The sequence below is a fragment of the Bubalus kerabau genome, chromosome 8, assembly GCF_029407905.1.
Source record: "Bubalus kerabau isolate K-KA32 ecotype Philippines breed swamp buffalo chromosome 8, PCC_UOA_SB_1v2, whole genome shotgun sequence".
In the NCBI taxonomy this organism is placed as follows: Eukaryota; Metazoa; Chordata; class Mammalia; order Artiodactyla; family Bovidae; genus Bubalus; species Bubalus kerabau.
The window spans coordinates 80,807,642-80,828,804 of record NC_073631.1 but is presented as its reverse complement, the minus strand read 5'-3'; the positions used below and the strand labels follow the sequence as shown (position 1 = coordinate 80,828,804).

Sequence of the window (21,163 nt, the reverse complement as noted above, 5' to 3'; positions counted from 1 at the left end):
AAAGCATATTCTCAAAGCATTTAAAATGGAAGAGCTCTTTCTAGGACATTCTGCCTTATGAATCAGAATGTTATTAGTTACCAATTTGAGTATTTTTTTGTTAAGCTGTAAAGGAGTTGCTAGGTTCCATACTAACTAGGGAACACCTTTATATCCCCATGAAGATGTCTAAGAATTTTTAAATATGATATGAAATCATTCCCCTAAAGTTTTCTTAGAATGAATTTACTCATGATACTCTTTGTGGATATTTTCCATTCCAAATGAGGAAGTGTAAATTGAACTGTTTAGCGAAAAGAGAAGCTATTATTTCCTGGGTTCATCAAGATAATTAGCTTAAGACAAATTAATACTCCCAAACAAGATCCAGATATTGAAAAAATTTCCCCTATTGTCTTGATTTGCAGTGTCATGTTGTCATGGATGTTTGTGGTAAACTCAAATTTATTTTTATAACTTTAAAATTTAGTAAAGGAAGTTAGTTTTGAAAAATCTAGTAACTTCCTATCTCATAACCTCTAAAGTCAGAGTTCAAACTTTGCTTTTGAAGCCAGGGGGGAAATGGAGAAGAGAAACCGAATTTAGCAATATGCTCTGTCCCCCAGAAAGGATGTCTCACTCAGCTTGTGTCACTCAATACTGCCATAGGTCTAGAATATCTCAGTTCAGTTCAATTGCTCAGTCATGTCCGACTCTTTGCGAACCCAGGGACTGCAGCGTGCCAGGCTTCCCTGTCCATCACCAATGCCCAGAGTTTACTCAAACTCACGTCCATCAAGTTGGTGATGCCATCCAATCATCTCGTCCTCTGTCGTCCCCTTCTCCTCCTGCCTTCAGTCTTTCCCAGCATCAGGGTCTTTTCCAAGGAGTCAGTTCTTAAAACAGGAATACCTTTTCTTTGGTGCACCCCCATCAAGTCATTCAGAACTATCTCCCAGAGGTAGTTTTGCTAATCCTAAAATCTGTTTTTAAGTCAGTATCTCTTTGTTATCCCTTCTTCCACAAGTGTATCAGTGGCATTGTTGAGGAAATGTTCCATGAGTGCTCCCTCTGACATACAGTATAACTAAGATGACATGCTTGGGAAAAGGAGGACCGGGAGCTTTGTCAGAGGCAGCATCAGCACAATCAGTTGTTTCTGGTGTGCACGGGATGACTTACTTCTGGAGAGAAGAGCATTCCCATTTAGGGGACTTGTGTGTCTGCATGATGTTTGGTCCCAGTCTGAAAATGTGTCCATGTGTATGCATTCTAAGTCGTGTCTGACTTTGCAAACTCATGGACTGTAGCCAGCCAGGTTCCTCTGTCCATGAGATTCTCTAGATAAGAATACTGAAGTGGGTTGCCATGCCCTCCTTTAGGGGATCTTCCTGACCCAGGGATCAAACCCATGTCTCTTAGGTCTCCTGCATTGGCAGGTGGGTTCTTACCACACAGCCACCTGGGAAGCCCCAATGTGTCTACACTTAGGTCCAAACTTCTGACACTAGAGTATGGTTTCGACATCATTACATGGTGAAGATACCATCTTGCAAATAGAAAAACTAAGGGAGTATAAAGAGTTATTCGCTAAATGAGAATTATTTAGGTAAGTTTTTTTTTTTTAAGGAATCAGCATTCCTAATAGCTGTCTGGTGTCACACATTACTGACACCATGAACTCAATCATCCAATTTATGTATCAAAGTCCTTAATTCTTTACTCTCCTAGCTTTGATCACAGGATCTCAGAGTGTGTAATCCAAATATTTGATGCTAAATTTTACAATTCCCACATTTCTAGACCTGTATGACTTTTACCTGAGGCAACAGAGATAGCGACTCATGCATGCCAAAGCACCTCATGAGGCATAAATTATTACAGAAATGCATAGCAGTGACCATGGGCATAGTGGTAGTACCAGCAGTGAGAAAGTCATCTTATAAAATACACTGAAATCTGCTAGAAGGAAATTATACTTGCACCTGCAGATTTGTACTCTAGTTTTACCTACATTCTGAAACCTGGCGTTTCAGCAAAGACACTTTCCTCTTCAAGTGGTGGCTCGGTTCCTGCTCATAAGTCACCTCTTCAGTTGGCTTTGGTGACACCAGTGTAGGCATTTCATCCATGTCTTCGGCCACCTCTGCAGACTCATCCTTCCCTTCCTACCATCCTCAAGACCCAGTGCCAGGTTTTATTCTCCTCTCTTTCAAACTATGTCTCTTTCCAATCAAATAGTCAAAGGTACCACCATCAAAGACCAAGCTTGTGATCTCCCCACAAATCTGTGCTTCTTCCATTTGTCCCCATCTCAGTGAATGTCGCCAAAGTCCATTCCATTATAATGTCTGAAACTCACCTTTACTTACTACCTATATCCAGTTCATTGCCTCCTAAACACATCTCCAATCTGTCCTATTCTCATCCCCACTGACACCACCCTAGTCCAGTTTAGGTGGGCTAAATCCATTCTGGACCTCTATGGTTTTCTCTGTCTACTGCAGAAAGACTGAGGTTTCTATAACTCTAGATACATCATCTTGGCTCCTACACACTAACTTTCTGTTGTGTTTAACATTAAACAAAATCATTCAATTATTTAAAAGAGAATACCTTATCCTATTTGTACTGTATCCTATTTGACCTGTCTCCTGCCCACCTCCCAAGCTTTGTTTTACATCATTCTGGTCCTCACTCCCTGTGCTCCAGATAAACTGGAGCACCACTTTCCATCCTGCCTCAGTACCTTTGCACATGCTGGTGTTCTACCTAGAATCTTCTCCCAGCTCATCTCTTCTCTTAGCTAAACAGAAGCCTTTCCTAACTCACTCAAATTCATGCCTACTTATTCTACACATGTTTCCCAGGGAAGCCTTCCTGAACTTGGCTAGAGTGTCCTGTGATCTCAGAGAACTGAGTTCTCTTCCTTCACGGGTAACAATCGTCTCAACCTGTAATTATATTCTCATTTCTGTGAGTTTGATGGTGTCAGTCTTCTCCAGATTATAAATTCAATATCTGGAACATAAACTAAACATTAGTTGTTGCAGGAGCAAACTGTGATCCTAGCCATCTGGGAAACTTGCCAAAGAATGTTATCTTTTCCAGTCCTTTTTTCATTGAAAGGTATATAAAGATAATAAGGCATTTACAAAGCATTCTAAGTGATACAAAAGCTCCTTCTATAAAGAGTAAGGAATTATTATTAATAATAATATTCTTAATAATTTTTCTTTTATGGTACATGATAATCTAATATAAACCCCTAAATACCCTGTGCTCTAATAGGTATGTTTATATAAGCATCAAGGTCAATATCGTTAGAGCAGTACAATATCCACATACATTACAATCGTGGTTGCTCCATTGTAGTTACATTCACTTATGGCAACTTATAAGAGCCTAATTTGATTTATGTCATTTTCAAATATTTAGGTAAATTAAGCCAATAAATATGCTCCTCCAGGTATTTTGAAGAGAGATACAATTTGAAATGGAGTGTAAGATATAAGTACGTATTGTCATCAGAATTTATTTTTCTCTGCATCATATTATTTCTGGTTATTATCAAAGTGACTGAGGGAGTGATAGGGAAACTTCCTGAAGGAGAAAAATATGAAGACTTAGGATTGTGCCTCTGGTTAGGATCCTAATCCTAACCAGACTCTGGAAGACTTAGGATTGTCCTCCCACTACCATTGCTCTCTGCATATTTGTTCTTCAGTGAAAAGTGACGACCTTCAGCCCGTGTGCTTCTCTGCAGGTTTACAGAGAGCCGGTGCAAGAGCCCCTTCACCCTACAGGAGAGACTTTGAGGCCAAGCTCCGCAATTTCTACCGAAAACTGGAAGCCAAAGGATTTGGTCAGGGTCCAGGGAAAATTAAGTGAGTGATTTAACTGAGTTCCACTGAGCTTGGCACTGAATTCAGTTGGAAGATGTTTCTATCATTTTCTCCTCTATAACTTGGTAACATTTGTCTGGAAATCGGATACCATGGTATGACATCAGTCATGGTCATAAAATTGAGGAAAGAAAAAGTTAGGAAGTTGGAAAGAAGAAGGGAGGTTAGGAAATTGGAAGGGAGCCAGGAAGAGAAGGTAAGGAGAGAGAGGAAGAACAGTCGATTTCAGACAAAACCATGTATAAAATCAATGGCAGGCCTTCTCAGAAAACAAGGAATCTTGAACTAAATAAAAACTCTTATGTTTCCCTTTACATATTTTTGGGACAAATTTAACTACTCATTAGTCAAAAAGCTTTGATTTGGGGATCTAAGTAAGAAGTTGTTTCTCCCCGCTATATGATTACTATTTTCATCTTGAAAAGCTGAACCCAAATTCAGGTATTCAACTTAAGAGATTCTTCTTAGAATTGATAAAAAAAAAAATATCCTGACAGTAGTATAATATGGATGGAATGTGTCCCATTATAAACTGATACGTGCTGTCCTGGTACTTTTATCATTTTGAAAAGAGTGTCAGAGTAAGTGCATGGTTGAACTGATGGAATCTGTACCTTGATGAAGAGCCTAGGGAGTGAGACTGTCAGCCTGGGCCCCCACATCTCACCTAGAACATTCCCAAACATTGGAGCCCAAGCCCTTGCTACCTGCCCATATGGCTTCTCATTTCTAGGCTCATCATTCGTCGAGACCACCTGTTGGAGGGAACCTTCAATCAGGTGATGGCCTATTCCCGGAAGGAGCTCCAGCGAAACAAGCTCTACATCACCTTTGTTGGAGAGGAGGGGTGAGCCTCCAGCACTTTCACGTAGACACCTCAGTGTGGGTAGACCAGAGCCCCCAGGTCTTGGGTGATTTTCCTCAAGGAGCAGCGTGGCTCTAAGCCTTTGCCCCAAGGTGGTTCTGATCATATCCTCCCAGGAGGCCTTTCTCTCCAGGTGTTGCCAATCTTTGAATTTCATGTTCTCCAAAAGCCTAAGATGATTGGCATGTTCTAGAATCTGAGGTCACATGCTCAAAGTATAAGCCCAAAATATAGACCAATCTACTAGATCTTTACTTTTTCAGGATATACCCCGAAAGGTATCCCCTTGGTGTACCCATCCCTCTGAGTATCTGATCAAAGAACTCTTTCCCCAAGAGTGCACACATATGACTGGTGGTGGTGGTAGTGGTTGAGTTGCTAAGTCTTGCAACCCCATGGATGTAGCCTGCCAGGCTCCTCTAACATGGGGTTTACCAGGCAAGAATATTAGAGTGGGTTGCCATTTCCTGCTCCAGGGGATCTTCCCAACCCAGGGGTCAAACCCAGGTCTTCTGCATTGCAGGTGGTCTCCAGCCTTGTGGGCAGATTCTTTAATGACTGAGCCACCAGGGAAGCACATATATGACTGCTTACCAAATTTTTCATGTACTTTCAGTGATTTCATAGCAAACCATCTCAACCGTAGAAAGCAAGCCCACCCAGGAGGGCATAGCAGGACAAACTTAGCAGAAAGTGTTTTCAATTCATGCGCATGCACCATCACAGGAAAGTCTTTTCTGTCTCACACGACAAAGTCCAGCTGTGGACCAGCTATGTGTTTTATCCAGTAGGTGTGATGTAATTCAGGAAGAAGTTTAAGGAACACTGCCATAAATGTTTAAGAACATCATCCTCAAATCAATCACTGCATCCTCATTTTCTTCAGCAAATTAGGCTTCCCTTGGGATCCATTGTAACGCGCAGAGGCTGCCCTCTACTTTCCCGGCACTGAGTCTGAAAGGGCAAGCCAGGTCCTGCATAGGGACAGGTCCCCCACCTCCCTCATGTAATGAGCTTCCCGGACCTCTGCTTCCTTTGCAGCCTGGACTACAGTGGTCCTTCGAGAGAATTCTTCTTCCTTCTGTCTCAGGAGCTCTTTAACCCTTACTACGGACTCTTCGAGTACTCTGCCAATGACACCTACACCGTGCAGATCAGCCCCATGTCTGCCTTTGTAGAAAACCATCTTGAATGGTAAGAGCTGGAATTTTCACTTTCTCATATTGGGAAGTTCTGGTCTTTCAGTCAGAAGGCAGTGGTATTCCTTGAGGATCATTGTGTTTGAAGCACTGGCCCGATGTCATGAGGGGTGATGAGAGTAAACAACAAAGCATTGGAAACAAAATTCTCTCCTAGTTTCCACCCAGAATACAAAATGAATCACTAAAGATGCTGCAAATTTCCTATCAACTGCACACTGATGTAAGATACTACAGTTTTTCTTCTGAGGAAACACTGAGGTAAGTAGATATAGGTCCTGAGTGCTGATAATTCTACTAAAATCCTAAGCGTTCCCAGGGAGGGCTTCTTGAAGATATTCATGGGTTTGAGATTCTCTGATCTTGGACTGATGGCTTTTGCACTGTGGCCATCAGCTTCTGCATCTTGCTTTAAAATAAGGCTGTTGGGTTAGATGATCTCTCAGCATCCTTCTGACTTAAAAGTGCAACATGTCTGGTCCTCTCATCTTGAGGCAATTACCACTTAAACTGAAATGAGTAAGAAGATCAGTATCGGTCAGTTCTGTACACTTCTGTGGCTGAGATTCCTCAGATATGGGTGGAAGTCTCCAGAAAACTGCATGGGACAACTAGGATGCATGCACTTTCCTGTTTTGTCACCCCCACACGCGACTTGAAAAGTACCCCTGATTTCACTACAGGAGATCCTGTCATCAGGAGGGAAATGGGTCCCGGAAACTGCTGACATGGTTCTTATCTGACATAACTTACTGATGATGTGTCCTGGGGCTTCTGGTGAAGGGAGCTTCTGGGGTAACACCTAGCCACTGGGCTTACAGCCCAAATCCCCATAATTTGATTTCATAATATCAGAACAACACACCTCTGCTAAGGCTGCCAGCTACAGCCCACAACTTCTCTCTCCAAACACTCTCACCTCTGAGTTCTTCTTTTTCTTTAATTTTTTAAAGTTTATTTTATTGAAGTATAATTGATTTAGATTGTTGTGCTAATGTCTACTTTACAATAAAGTGATTCAGTTATACATGTATATATATTTTTTTCATATTCTTTTCCATTATGGTTTATCTTAGGATATTGAATGTAGTTCCCGGTGCAATATAATAAGACCTTGTTGTTTATCCATTCTGTATATAATAGTTTGCATCTGCTAATCCCAACTTCCCAAGCCATCCCTCCTCCCCTACTCTCCCACTTGGCAACCATTAAGTCTGTTCTCTTATGTCTGAGTCTGTTTCTGTTTCAAAGATAAGTTCATTTGTGTTGTATTTTAGATTCTCCATTTAAGTGATATCATATGGTATTTGTCTTTCTCTTTCTGACTTACTTCATTTAGTGTGATACTCTCTAGGTCCATCCAGCTTGCAACAAATGGCATCCTCCCTTTCTTTCTTTTTTGTGGCTGAGTAGTGTTCCATTGTGTATGCACCACATCTTCTTTATCTGTTCACCTATTGATGGACATTTAGGTTGTTTCCATGTAATGGTGATTGTAAACAGTGTGGCTATGAACATAAGGATTCATGTATCTTTTTAAACATAAGGGTACATACATCTTTTTTAATTATACTTTCATCCAGATATATGCCCAGGAATGGGGTTGCTGGATCATATGGTAACTCTGTTTTTAGTATTTTGAGGAACTTTCATACAGTTCTCCATAGTGGCTGCATCAGTTTACATTCCCACCAACAGTGTAGGAGGGTTCCCTTTTCACCACACTCCCTCCAGCATTTATTATTTGTAGACTTTTAAATGATGGCCATTCTGATCTGTGTAAGGTGGTACCTCATTGTAGTTTTGACTTGCGTTTCTATAACACTTATCAATGTTGAGCATCCTTTTACTTGCCTACTGGCCATCTGTATGTCTTCTTTGGAGAAATGTCTCTCTAGATCTTCTACCCATTTTTTTATTGCATTGTTTGCTTTTTTGTTATTGAGTTGTATGAGCTGTTTGTACATTTTGGAAATTAAGCCCTTATCAGCCGCATCATTTGCAAATATTTTCTCCTAATCCATAGATTGTCTTTTGTTTTGTTTATGGTTTCCTTTGCTGTGCAAAAGCTTGTAAGTTTGATTAGGTCCCATTTGTTTATTTTTCCTTTTATTTATCTTGCCTTGGGAGACTGACGTAAGAAAACATTGGTCAATTTATCTCAGGGAATGTTTTGCCTATGCTCTCTTTTAGGAGTTTTATAGTGTCAAATGTTATATTTGCGTCTTCAAGCCATTTTGAGTTTATTTTTGTGTATGGTGTGAAGGAGTGATCTAACTTCACTGATTTGTATGAGTCAGCTCTTGAGCTGAGCAAAGCATGTGCCTGCTCAGGGCATGTGCTTCAAGTGTTTGGCACAAGTGAAGAAGCAAATGTTGTTGCTTTTTTGTTGCTTTTTGCCTTTGTTGTTCCTTTTCATGTAACTTATCAAATAAGTGGATGATGTAGCTTGGGAGGCAGAAACACCGCTGATGGTGTGGGCAGAGCAGCAAGTCACTACAGTGAAGATTTAGGGCTAAGAACTGAAGACCAGCTCTAACTCAGTCACATTCCGGTAGTCACATTGTCTGACTCTCTCAGACAATGGAGAGTTCCATACCCCCATGAAACAAGAATATATGTGGGACTTCCCTGGGTCCAGTGGTTAAGAATCCTCCTGCTCATGCAGGGCACACAGGTTTGATCCTTGGTCTAGGAAGATTCCACATGCCTCAGGGCGACTAAGCCTACGCACAAAACTACTGAAGCCCAGGAGCTCTGGAGCCCACAAACCACAGCTGCCGGGCCCGTGTGCTGCAGCTACTGAAGCCTGCGCACCCAGAGCTCATTGTTTTGCCACAAGAGAAGCCCCACAATGAGAAATGCACACAGCACAACTAGAGAGCAGCCGCCACTCACACCTAGAAAAAAGCCCACACGCATCAGTGGAGACCCAGCACAGCCAAAAATCAATCAATCAATCAATAATTTTTAAAGACTATATAGGTATGCAGATTATACTTCATATAATCCCCCAATTCTCTCAGTCTATGTGCATGAAATTTAAGATGGTGTCTTAGAGGTCATGAATTAGAGTTAGCAATCACTAAGGAAATGCTTTCACAAACATGACAGCATATAGGACTCTGCTGGGTGTTGTGGGGATACATTGATTAACTGAACAGTTGTAAATCAAGTACATGCTGTGTGTTGGGAGAATACAAAAGCGAAGTGAATGCGATTTCTTCCTTCAAAGGGAGAGAGCACATGAGTAAATCTGTAATTCCACTATAGTATCTTAAATGCCAAGTTATACATATATAATACGTGTGTGTATGTAAGTCTGAGATACATATATAAGCCTGGGAATTGTATTAAATCATGAAGGAAAGTGTCTCACTCAACCCAAGGTAGGGGATGGTGCAGTGGGGAATAAAACCAGGGAATCTCATAAAAAAGGAATAATTGTGCCATCTTTTTTTTTTTTATGAAAAGGAGTGGATATATGTGCCAATCTTTACTGATAGTTGAGTAGGAGAATCAACAGAGCAGAGGATAAAAGTGTTTTGAGGAGCCAATAATGGAAACAAGAATTGAAAGGTGTGAGAGGAAATGGAGCCTTTGGCAAGCAGTGTAGACAGATCAGAACAGAGAATGGCTTTTGGGGTTGTGAGAATGAGGCTGGAGACAAAGAGAGAGGCAGATGGTCACATCACATAAAGAGAATACTGTCACTGGGTTTGTGTTTTTAAAAAAGTAAATCTTGCCATAGCGTGGGGAAAATTTTAAGGACAAAAGGCTGGAAAGAGCTGAGACCAGCTCCAGAGCGGTTGATACATCACAGGGAGAAACAGAATTCAAACTGAGGCAGAGGTGGGGTCTGAGAAAAGGGGGGGCTAACCTTAAGAACATCTCAGAGGGAGAAGAGACTCAGCTAGTTGTTTTACTGTTTGACTGTTGAGGTGAGAGGGAGAGAGAAATATAGAAAAAGTCTAAGGTTTCTGGTTGCACCATGGGATGGGTTGGGATGGTCACTGTGATGAGAATTACATGAAATAAACAATACTTAGAGGAAAGAGGAGGAATTCACTCTTTGACAGGTAGAAATTGCAGGTTCCATTATTAATACAGGTGGGCATATTAGTACATACCTGGAATATTGCCTTGGAAATCTGGGCTGGAAACTGAGATTGGCAAATACTAACACAGTCATGAAATTAAAAGACGCTTGCTCCTTGGAAGAAAACCTATGAGAAACATAGACAGCATATTAAAAAGCAGAGACATTACATTGCTGATAAAGGTCTGTATAGTCAAAGCTATATTTTTACAGTAGTCATGTATGGATGTGAGAGTAGGACGTAAAGAAGGTTGAGCATTGAAGAATTGATGTTTTTGAACTGTGGTGTTGGAGAAGACTCTTGAGAGTCCCCTGGACTGCAAGGAGATCAAACCAGTCAATCCTAAAGGGAATCAATCCTGAATATTCATTGGAAGGATTGATGCTAAAGCTGAAGCTCCAATACTTTGGCCACCTGATGCGAAGATCTGACTCATTGGAAAAGACCCTGCTGCTGGGAAAGATTGAGGGCAGAAGGAGAATGGCATCACTGACTCAACAGACATGAGTCTGAGCAAGCTCCGGGAGTTGGTGAAGAACAGGGAAGCCTAGCGTGCTACAGTCCATGGTGTCACAAAGAGTAGGACACGACTGAGCATCTGAACAGCAAAAACAACAGAGGCAGACTGGCTCAGGAGGAGGAAGGAGAGGAGGAGATGGGAGCTCGCAGAGGTGGAGGATACTGATGAGTCTGGGGTGGCCAGAGCCCCAGGTCCCTGGGGGAAGCTGAGAATGAGTGGCCAGGGTGCTCCAGCTTGGGAGGAGTAGGACAGGGATGGAGGTGCTCCAGTGAAGACCTGCTTCTGGGGAAGAAGGCAGTCCAAGAAGGCAGAAGCTGGAGGGGGCATACAGAGACTAGAAACGGGTCCCCAGGGATTCAGAGCACAGGGTTGGGAGGACAGAGCTTAGGACATCAGGGGATGATCACAGGAGCTGTGTTTGGATTGTGACAGAGGTTCATGAGGTTAAGTGCCCTAGTGGTGTGAAGGGGACCGAGTGTTCTGGAGGAAACCTTGGGGCCAAGCACAGGAGTGACATAGGGAAGGCTACAGACAAAGGCCTGATGGAATACACAGGAGACTCATTAGCCTTCTGGCCAACTCATTACCACTTGAGAGTGGCCTCAACAGATGCCTTGCCAGCTGCCTGGACCCTGTTCTCAGGCAGGCTCTGTTGTCTCTGAACATCTCCGGCTGGATGAGGCCATGTCGATGCATCAGTTACACCTGGAGGAAGGAAACCGCGGAGATGTTGCAAGAATTAGCAAAGCTCTCTGGATGGATCCTTTATAAAAGTCAAAGTGTGAAAAAGCCTGGGCCAGAGTGCTAGTTACCTGCTGTCTTTGCAAAGGAAAGGACTTCAGGACTTTCACCCACTGCTGTTCCTGCATTGAAAATATTTGCTGCGTAGTCCAGAAGTAAAATGGCAGGGAGCTTTCGGAGCAACTAGCAATCTGAACAGAGCTCAGGTAGGTGAGAGTTCACATGGAATGGTGAGTTGTTACGAAGTGATCTGGGACCTCCTCTCTGCTCTGAGGCTCTGACTCTGAACCTCAGTCTCCTAAGCCCCCGACTGACAAAAAAGCCCAAATGCAAAGCCAGTACTGGTCCCAGATTGAACCATGACCCTCACACAGGGTGGGGCTCGGGTTTCATTAGTGCCTCAGAGGTCCTAGGGGAGACAGGAGGTCACAACCAGTGGACAGAACTTGAGCCACTGGGGCCGAGTCTGCTTTAGCTTTGAAAAGGAAGCCCTGCTGGGCTGTGGGCGTTTGAACCAGATGGTAGCGCTGCAGTTATTCCTTCTGGATATTTTCCTGTGAGCCGTTCTGCACCCCAGGGTGAGGTGCTGGGCCATTTTGACAAAAGTGCACCCAGGAAGGGTCAACACCCGAATGAAGTCACTCCAGGCCTTGCACAAAGTGTGGCAGCAAGTGGGTGCTGAGACCCCTGCCTGGGGCTTTGTCACTGTGACTGCGGCAGTGGGGGCGGGGGTGGGACGTGCCACTGAGGAAACCTGAACCTGAGTTCTCAGATGTTGGGCCAGCCAGGTGGTGCTGACCCATCGGCCGGGTGGGCGGGGCTGTGGCTGATCCCAGATGTAGGCGCCTGGCCTTCTTCCTTTGCTCACTCCCCAGGTCACATGGTCCACATGGGCGGTGAGGAAGATGACACTTACTATGAGCAACACATCACTCATGAGAAAACAGAGACCAAAAGATTACAGGGCTGCTCACAGTCAGAGCCTTGACCTTGTAAAGCTAGAAATTGTCCCTAACACAGGATGGGCGAGGACAGGAGTCTGCCTGTAAGGGAAGGGACTCCCGCCCCCTGCCCTCTCTTCCCTCCGCAGACAGGCCTGTAGGCCAGAAATAAACAGAGAGAAAATCGATCAGCTTTACAGGATTAAACATCACCCTGGATGGAAACATTGCTTGGGTGTGGCTGGAAGAGGGCTCTTTGCATGGGTCATTTTTTAAATTATTATTCAAGTTCTTTATCTTTTCACTGGCCTTCCTCTGTGTCTCACACTCTGTTTTGTCTGTGTCCCCCTAGAGAGTAAGCTCCATGAAAGCAGAGATGGATCTGTCTTATTTAACCCTAGCACAGGCCTGGCACTTAAGGTGTTCAAAAGAACAGTTCATTGGGGTACATGAACAGAAGTTTGGGTGCATGAATAAGGCTTGTTCCACAAGCCACATGAGCCACTTCCTTCTACCAGAGCCATTAAGACAGAGGTCTCGTATAAACCAGGGGCAGTTAACTGCTCAAAGGTCACACTTTCATTTCTCATCTGTGGTTGTAAATCCCTTACAATGTTGGCGACAAACACACATGTCCCCTGGGAGCTTTGTACTCAGCTCTGCACGATGCCCGTACTCTGCTTATTACTGACACAAGGTCGCCCTACACACACTGCCCCTGCACCGTCGGCCTCTGCCAGTCACCTCCAGGCCAGGCAGTATCCCAGAGATGGGCAAAGGGGCCTCTGACCCCAGGTCCTTCCCCTGCTGGCTCCTCCCTGACGGTAGCTACTTAAAATTCTCTGCTTCCTGCTTTCTGTGTGTGGGCTTTGCATATGCTGGGATGCAGCCTGGAAATCAAAAGGAGGTTTCTACCTCCTTCCCTTTGTTTCTAGTGAAGTGCTGAGAGATACTATCATGAATAAATATGGTGAAGATTCTATACACACATAATAAGTAAACTGAAAAAAAAATCTATTTTTTTGACCTTCAGCCTAAAAGGACTTTCCATAATTGTTTCATTACTTGTTTGTATTACCCAGTTAGGTTGTATGAACCCTGCTTTGGCCCTAGATCCGGAGGCTCTCTGCAGTGGCACAGGAGGAGGGTTCTTCTTCCCCTTCCCCTTGGTTAGAGCAGCCAAATAACAAAACTGAAGCCGAGACTGATACAGCACAAGCTTTATTAAATAACCAAAGAATGGTGAAGCACTGACTAAGTTCACCAATCAACAACTCACCCACCAGATGGGAGGGATTTAATTTTTAGGAGTAAAGACAAAGGGAGAAGAAATAAGGCTAATGATGAAGAGACCTCTGCTTTAGTCTACTGGGGAAGGAGCAAGGCTTTTTCAAGGGAGTGTGATGCCCCACCTCAGCCTTTTTTGATACTTAATATCCAGTTGTGGTCAAAGGTAGGTGTGTCATTTAATATGCTAATATAGTAAATATCAGTGTCTGATGAGATTCAGGGTCTGTCAGATGAGGTCAGATTCATTGCCATCTTGTTTCCATCTGGTTCCTTCTGGTGTTTTTATTTGTAGCTATCTTTCTTATCTCTGGACCCTCTAACTTAAAGGTTTACATTAAGTCCTGCTAAAGGGGGGGATTGATGGGTTTTGAGCAGAAACCTGGAGTAACTCTAGCAACATTTGTACCACAGAATTTCCAAGTTGATAGGGACATTGTTAAAATTCCAAGGCTAGCACTCATGCCAAGTAAGAGAGAGGAGGTAGAGCTGGAACCCCATTGGGCCTCCCATAGGAACTGTGGTCACATAGAGACACACCCCTGCCCACCCTCAATCAGGTAGGAAAAGGCCAGGAAATAGCACAACGTCCTTCTTCCACCCACCAGTCCCACTGGCCAAGCCAACCATAGACCAGAGAGCAAGGAATCTCCAACTATTGCAGCAAGAATGGCCTATCCCCAGGGTCACAGAGTGGGACAGAAAATGGTGGGAAACCCATGAGGGGTGCATGACAGGGATTAAAAATACCTGAAAGAGCCTGTACAATTCAGGACTTTCAGTTCATCCACTAAAAATATTACCATTTCCTTAACTGTATGTGTCTTTGATCCAGAAATCTTAAAGTAATATTCCAAATTCCTTATCTTTATTCTTTGATTATGATCTCTATTTGCATATTAATGAGGTACTCATGCTGATCTTTTTATCCTTTTAATCATCATTGTATGCTGATTTTATGTCTCTCAAGATACAGAAGTGAATATAAAGCTAAACAATAAAACATTCATTGAAAATTTGTTAAACATGCCAAGCACTATTCTAGACACTTCCAACAGCCCTATAACCCAGGGCTATAGGAGAAACCCAGGCTATAGAAGAAAATAAGGTGCAAACATTAGCAAACTCAGAGATAATCACAAACCAGGCTGGGGTTGGAACCCAGAAAACCTGACTGCAGTAGGTTCTAGCCCCCTCTATTTCCGCTCTGGGCAAATTGCAATACAGTGTGATAAATGCTATCTGTACTTCTATTATAGCACTTAGCACGTTACATAGGTATCAGTATTAGGTATAAGGAGCTTTAAAAATGAGTGAGAATAGTTGGCTGGCAGAGATGGGGAAAGGAAACTTCCAGGGAGAGGGCCTGAAATTCACAGAAGGATGGCAGGTGAACAAACAGGTGTCAGTTGTGTTTGACTGAAAAACAGAGAAAAGAAAAGCTGTAAAGGCTTCTTGCACCAGATAGGGAAGCGCATTTAATGGCATCTAGGGACTTTGGGCTTTAGCCAGGCTTCAGCAATACGTGAACTGTGAACTTCCTGATGTTCAAGCTGGTTTTAGAAAAGGCAGAGGAACCAGAGATCAAATTGCCAACATCTGCTGGATCATCAAAAAAGCAAGAGAGTTCCAGAAAAACATCTATTTCTGCTTCGACTATGCCACAGCCTTTGACTGTGTGGATCACAATAAACTGTGGAAAATTCTGAAAGAGATGAGAATACCAGACCACCTGACCTGCCTCTTGAGAAACCTATATGCAGGTCAGGAAGCAACAGTTAGAACTGGACATGGAACAACAGACTGGTTCCAAATAGGAAAAGGAGTTCGTCAAGGCTGTATATTGTCACCCTGTTTATTTAACTTCTATGCAGAGTACATCATGAGAAACGCTGGACTGGAAGAAACACAAGCTGGAATCAAGATTGCCGGGAGAAATATCAATAACCTCAGATATGCAGATGACACCACCCTTATGGCAGAAAGTCAAGAGGAACTAAAAAGCTTCTTGAAAAGTGAAAGAGTAGAGTGAAAAAGTTGGCTTAAAGCTCAACATTCAGAAAACTAAGATCATGGCATCTGGTCTCATCAGTTCATGGGAAATAGATGGGGAAACAGTGGAAACTGTGTCAGACTTAATTTTTTTGGGCTCCAAAATCACTGCAGATGGGGATTGCAGCCATGAAATTAAAAGATGCTTACTCCTTGGAAGGAAAATTATGACCAACCTAGATAACATATTCAAAAGCAGAGACATTACTTTGCCAACAAAGGTCCGTTTAGTCAAGTCTATGGTTTTTCCAATGGTCATGTATGGATGTGAGAGTTGGACTGTGAAGAAAGCTGAGCACCGAAGAACTGATGCTTTTGAACTGTGGTGTTGGAGAAGACTCTTGAGAGTCCCTTGGACTGCAAGGATATCCAACCAGTCCATCCTAATGGAGATCAGTCCTGGGTGTTCATTGGAAGGACTGATGCTGAAGCTGAAACTCCAGTACTTTGGCCACCTCATGCGAAGAGTTGACTCATTGGAAAAGACTCTGATGCTGGGAGGGATTGGGAGCAGGAGGAGAAGGGGACGACAGAGGATGAGATGGCTGGATGGCATCACCGACTCAATGGGCATGAGTTTGGGTAAACTCCGGGAGTTGGTGATGGACAGGGAAGCCTGGCGTGCTGTGATTCATGGGGTCGCAAAGAGTTGGACACGACTGAGTGACTGAACTGAACTGAACTGAGGGACTTTGGGTTTTATCATGAAAATGTCAGTCTCTTTTTTTAGGGGAAAGAATGTCTTGAGTAAGTCTGTATTCTAGAAAGTCAACTCTGGTTATAGATAGATGAATTGGAGTGGAAGTTGAAGGTGTCAGATTTAAGTGGCAGTTCTTTGAAATAATTGTTTGAAAAGAGGATAAAGAATCAAACTAGGGTGGAAGCAGTGGGAATGAAAAGTTATTTCAGAAGAATGAAAAAATGAGCAATATTTAGTGGTGGACTATAGACAGTGGGTTCGGAGAAGGCAATGGCAACCCACTCCAGTACTCTTGCCTGGAAAAGCCCATGAATGGAGGAGCCTGGAAGGCTACAGTCCATGAGGTCTCTAGGAGTTGGACAGGACTGACCGACTTCATTTTCACTTTTCACTTTCATTCATTGGAGAAGGAAATGACAACCCACTCCAGTATTCTTGCCTGGAGAATGCCAGGGACGGGGGAGCCTGGTGGGCTGCCGTCTATGGGGTCGCACAGAGTCAGACACGACCGAAGCGACTTAGCAGCAGCAGCAGCAGCATAGACAGTGGGTGGAGAAGGAAATGGCAGCCCACTCCAGTTCTTGCCTGGAGAATTCCATGGACAAGGGAGCCTGGCAGGCTACAGTCCATGGGGTCACAAGAGTCTGACACAACTTAGCGACTAAACCACGACCACCACCATAGACAGTAAGGGTGTTCATTATATTAAATGTCCCACTTGCATAAAATGATGCATACAAAATGCCAGGTAAAAAGTTCTCATCTATTTTGAATGGAGGTATAAGAAACAAAACTGTAAATGTGGAAAGCTCCAAACTTACTTTTATGTCTAATCAATTATGAATAGTACACAATGCATGTATTTTCAGATCTTTATGCCTGGATAGGAAAGATTCACGTTTCAGCTGAAACATCTCCTCTAAGTGCCGTCCCTGAGCACTCAATTTAAAACAGCCCAGCCAGTTATAACTCTCCAGCTTAACATCTTAACTCATTATATCAGCAGAACTTACCACTCTCTAAAATAAAGTATATTTTAGATTTATATTGTACACTTGTAACTCCTTACTATTTGTCTTACTATTTATTGCTTACTAACTCCTTACTATTTATTTGAGAGAACGAGGTCTTGCTTTCCTAGTTACAAACTTTGCACTCAATAAATATGTGTGGAAGGAAGAAAAGAAACAAAGGACAGGAGGGAGAGAAGGAAGAAGGGAGGATGAATGGGTGAGTAGATGAGTGGATGGGTGGGTGGATGGATGGATGGGTAGATAGATGGATGGGTGAATGGATGATGGATGGGTGGATAGATAAATGGATGGATGGGTGGGTGGATAGATGGGTAGGTGGGTGAATGGATGGGTAGAGGGGTGGGTGGGTAGGTGGATCGATGGATGGATAGAAGGAATAATATTCAATTCAAACTCCTTGGTTGTGAGAGTTTCGATCTCATTTCAATTTTTAGTTCAGAATATTTGGGATTCAGAAAAATGGAGATCATTGTTGAGTGTCAGTTAAGTTTCTACTCATTGTTCTCTCTGAAATCACCACTGAAAATTCTTTATCTGTCTCAGTGATTCTGAATACCACTTTTCCCAGAGCAAATCTAAGACGCACTGAACAAATGAAAAAGGTGAACTCTTTTGAGTAAGAGTGCCAGAGTGTCGACATGCACTGTTCGTTAATGTATCGTTTTAAGAAGTCGTTGTGATATGAGTCACTCTTTACGTAATTGTCAGTGTGAGCAGAACTTTCAGAAGCCAGAGTTAGAGATCTGATGTTGTTTACTCAGTTTCTGTGCAACCACCAGGAGGTCCGAGTGTTCATTTCATGTTAGTGACGGTGACAAATTTAGCCTATCAGCATCATAACCAGAAATCCCGGGCCCTCTCAAGCCAGAATTTCCGAGGACCTCTGCTAACTGCGAAGCAGGCTTCTCCCTGTCCTTCTGCCCCTGCTATGCCCTCTCCCTTTCCAAGCAGACACAACCTGGGTGGCAGAAATCTGTTTTCACGTCTTTAGCAAGAGGAGGTGGAGGCGGGAGGGAGGCCTCTTGGAGCATGTTTAGAGTTTGGCCAAGTGGGTATTAAGTGTAATTGTAGAGTTTTATGGAACTTAAGAAGTCCTGGATAACACACTTTAAATATCCCTTGCTACATCTTCAGAGTCTGAATTAGTAGGTAGAAACCACAGTATCATGAGATTCCATTGAATGTGTCCTGGCCCTTCAACCCTCAAAGGCCCCTCCTGAAAGAATAGCTCAGTGTGTCTTGTTCATTTGAGTCATGGGTCAGATAAGCTCCCCCACCCCAACACCATCCCAACAGCAGCCCCTGTGTTCCTTCTTAGGCACCCACAAGAGCTTCTCTGGTCCCATTCCTGGCTGAATCCCAGCAGCCTTCCTAGCATTGCCCTAAAGAAACTCAGTGCACACGTTAGTTGAGAAGTCACCATAAAATATGCATGTCTGATTGTGACTGTGTCCGCTTCTTAACCCACTTTTCTTAAGAACTTGTGAGAAACCTCTAGTAAAGCTTTCAGAACTATTAAGGAGAACTCCCTTTCAACACTTGCATTATGCAGAAAAAGACCTAAGGCTGTGTGAGATTTATATGACAAAGATGGCACTTTAATTCAGTTGGAAAAGAAAGGACTACTCAGTTAATGATGGCAGCACAGCTGACTGTGCAACCAAAAAAGGAAAAAAAAATAGGCTAAATTCCTCTCTAGTATAAAGCACATGTAAAAATATGACAGTAAAGTGTCTTCAATAAACTCTAGAGGACTTTCTGTATATTCTAGAACAAACATTTTTGGGAATAGAAAACAAACTTCAGAAACTTTGAATAGTAGAGACTTTTTCAGTCAAGATTTGAACCCTAGAATCTGTAAGAGAAAAGAAAGATATATTTAAATGTATAAAAATGAAAATAGTTTTTATGGCAAAAAAAAACACCATAAAGGCAAAAGGTAAGTTTTGATTTTGAAAAATAATCTTTGTAAATCAGAAAAATCAGAGATTGAAAATCTGTAATATATAGATTTCAAAGAGCTCTTCTAATGCGAAAAGAAGTGAGAAATAACACTAGAAAAATCAGCAAAGTGAAAAAAACTGTTTAGAGAAGAAAAAATCCAAATAATCCACAAACCCATAAAATGAATTTCAACTTTATCAATGGCCAAATAAAATGACAATGATGTATCACTTTATAACAATAAAATTAGCAAAAATTAAAAAGAATTGTATCTTTTCAAGGGGATATGGGTGAAAGATTATTCTCTTGCATTTCCAGTAGAAACATGACTTTTGGTAGCCTTTTTTTCAAAGCACAATCAATGATATATACTATAACTTTTAAACCCATATACCCTTTGGCCCGTGATTCTATCTCATAGAAATAAAAGCACTGCTATAAGGACTCATAAGAGTTAATATTTATTGAGCCCTCATTATGGACCAGGTTTCTTTGTAAAGGCTTTGCATGAACTGCACATGCTGTTCTGATCCGCCTACTTCATAAATGAGGAAACTGATAACCATACAGGTTCAGTACTTGTCCAGGGTAACACAACTGGTAAATGGAAGAACCAGGAGTCCAACCTAGGCACACGGTTCTCCAGTGTAAACTTCTAAAAGCTATCCTATCTTCCCTAACAAAACATACCAGGATGCATGTGAAGACATACATCTGCTTCACAAACAGCTGTTTGTGAAGACACGAATGTAAAAGCATCCCAAGTATCTATCAGCAGAGACCAGTTAACTTCATCACAGCAGCTCCACACTGCACAGTGACATGAGGTGTTAAAGGGCTGAGTCAGATCTTACCAAATGATGGAGAGGGATTTCTTTAAGATATTGTTGAGGAAAGAAAAGCCAAAAAGTATGAACAACACAATTTAAAAGCTGAAAAATAATGACACAAAACCTGTATGTATATAAATATAGATAGATATGTAAATACAAATAAATTAGTGTATGATCCGTTGGATCATAGAAAAAGCAAGAGAATTCCAGAAAAACATCTACTTCTGCTTCATTGACTACGCTAAAGCCTTTGACTGTGTGGATCACTACAAACTGGAAAATTCTTCAAGAGATGGAAATACCAGACCACCTTACCTGCCTCCTAAGAAACCTATATGGAGGTCAAGAAGCAACAGTTAGAACTGGACATGGAACAACAGACTGGTTCCAAATTGGGAAAGGAGTACATCAAGGCTGTATATTGTCACCCTGATTATTTAACTTATATGCAGAGTACATCATGTGAAACACTAGGCTGGATGGAGCACAAGCAGGAATCAAGATTGCTGGGAGAAATATCAATAACCTCAATATGCAGATGACACCACCCTTATCCAGAAAGCAAAGAGGAACTAAAGAGCCTCTTGATGAAAATGAAAGAGGAAGATGAAAAAGCTGGCTTAAAACTCATCATTCAAAAAATGAAAATCATGACATCCAGTTCCATCATTTCATGGCAAATAGATGGGGAAACAATGAAAACAGTGACAGACTTTATTTTCTTGGGCTCCAAAATCACTGCAGATGGTGACTGCAGCCATGAAATTAAAAGACACTTCCTCCTTGGAAGAAAAGCTATGACAAACCTAGATGGCATATTAAAAAGCAGAGACATTACTTTACTGACCGAAGTCCATATAGTCAAAGCTATGGTTTTTCCTGTAGTCATGTATGGATGTGAGAGTTGGACCATAAAGAGGCTGAGGATCGAAGAACTGATACTTTTCAACTGTGGTGTTGGAGAAGACTCTTGAATGGTCCCTTGGAATGTAAGGAGATCAAACTAGTCAATCCTAAAGGAAATCTCCTGAATATTCATTGGAAGAACTGATGCTGAAACTTC

At 42.4% G+C, this 21,163-nt stretch overlaps 1 protein-coding gene across 1 annotated transcript in view; it reads left to right on the top strand.

Annotated features, from left to right (window-relative positions):
• Positions 1 to 21,163, top strand: part of HECW1 (HECT, C2 and WW domain containing E3 ubiquitin protein ligase 1) — a 483,654-nt gene that overhangs the window by 414,817 nt on the left and 47,674 nt on the right. Inside the window, exons 21-23 of the mRNA XM_055590733.1 lie at positions 3,746 to 3,866; positions 4,618 to 4,731; positions 5,791 to 5,943. Of these exons, the coding sequence (XP_055446708.1) occupies positions 3,746 to 3,866; positions 4,618 to 4,731; positions 5,791 to 5,943 (388 nt within the window). The remainder of the gene's footprint in view (positions 1 to 3,745; positions 3,867 to 4,617; positions 4,732 to 5,790; positions 5,944 to 21,163) is intronic.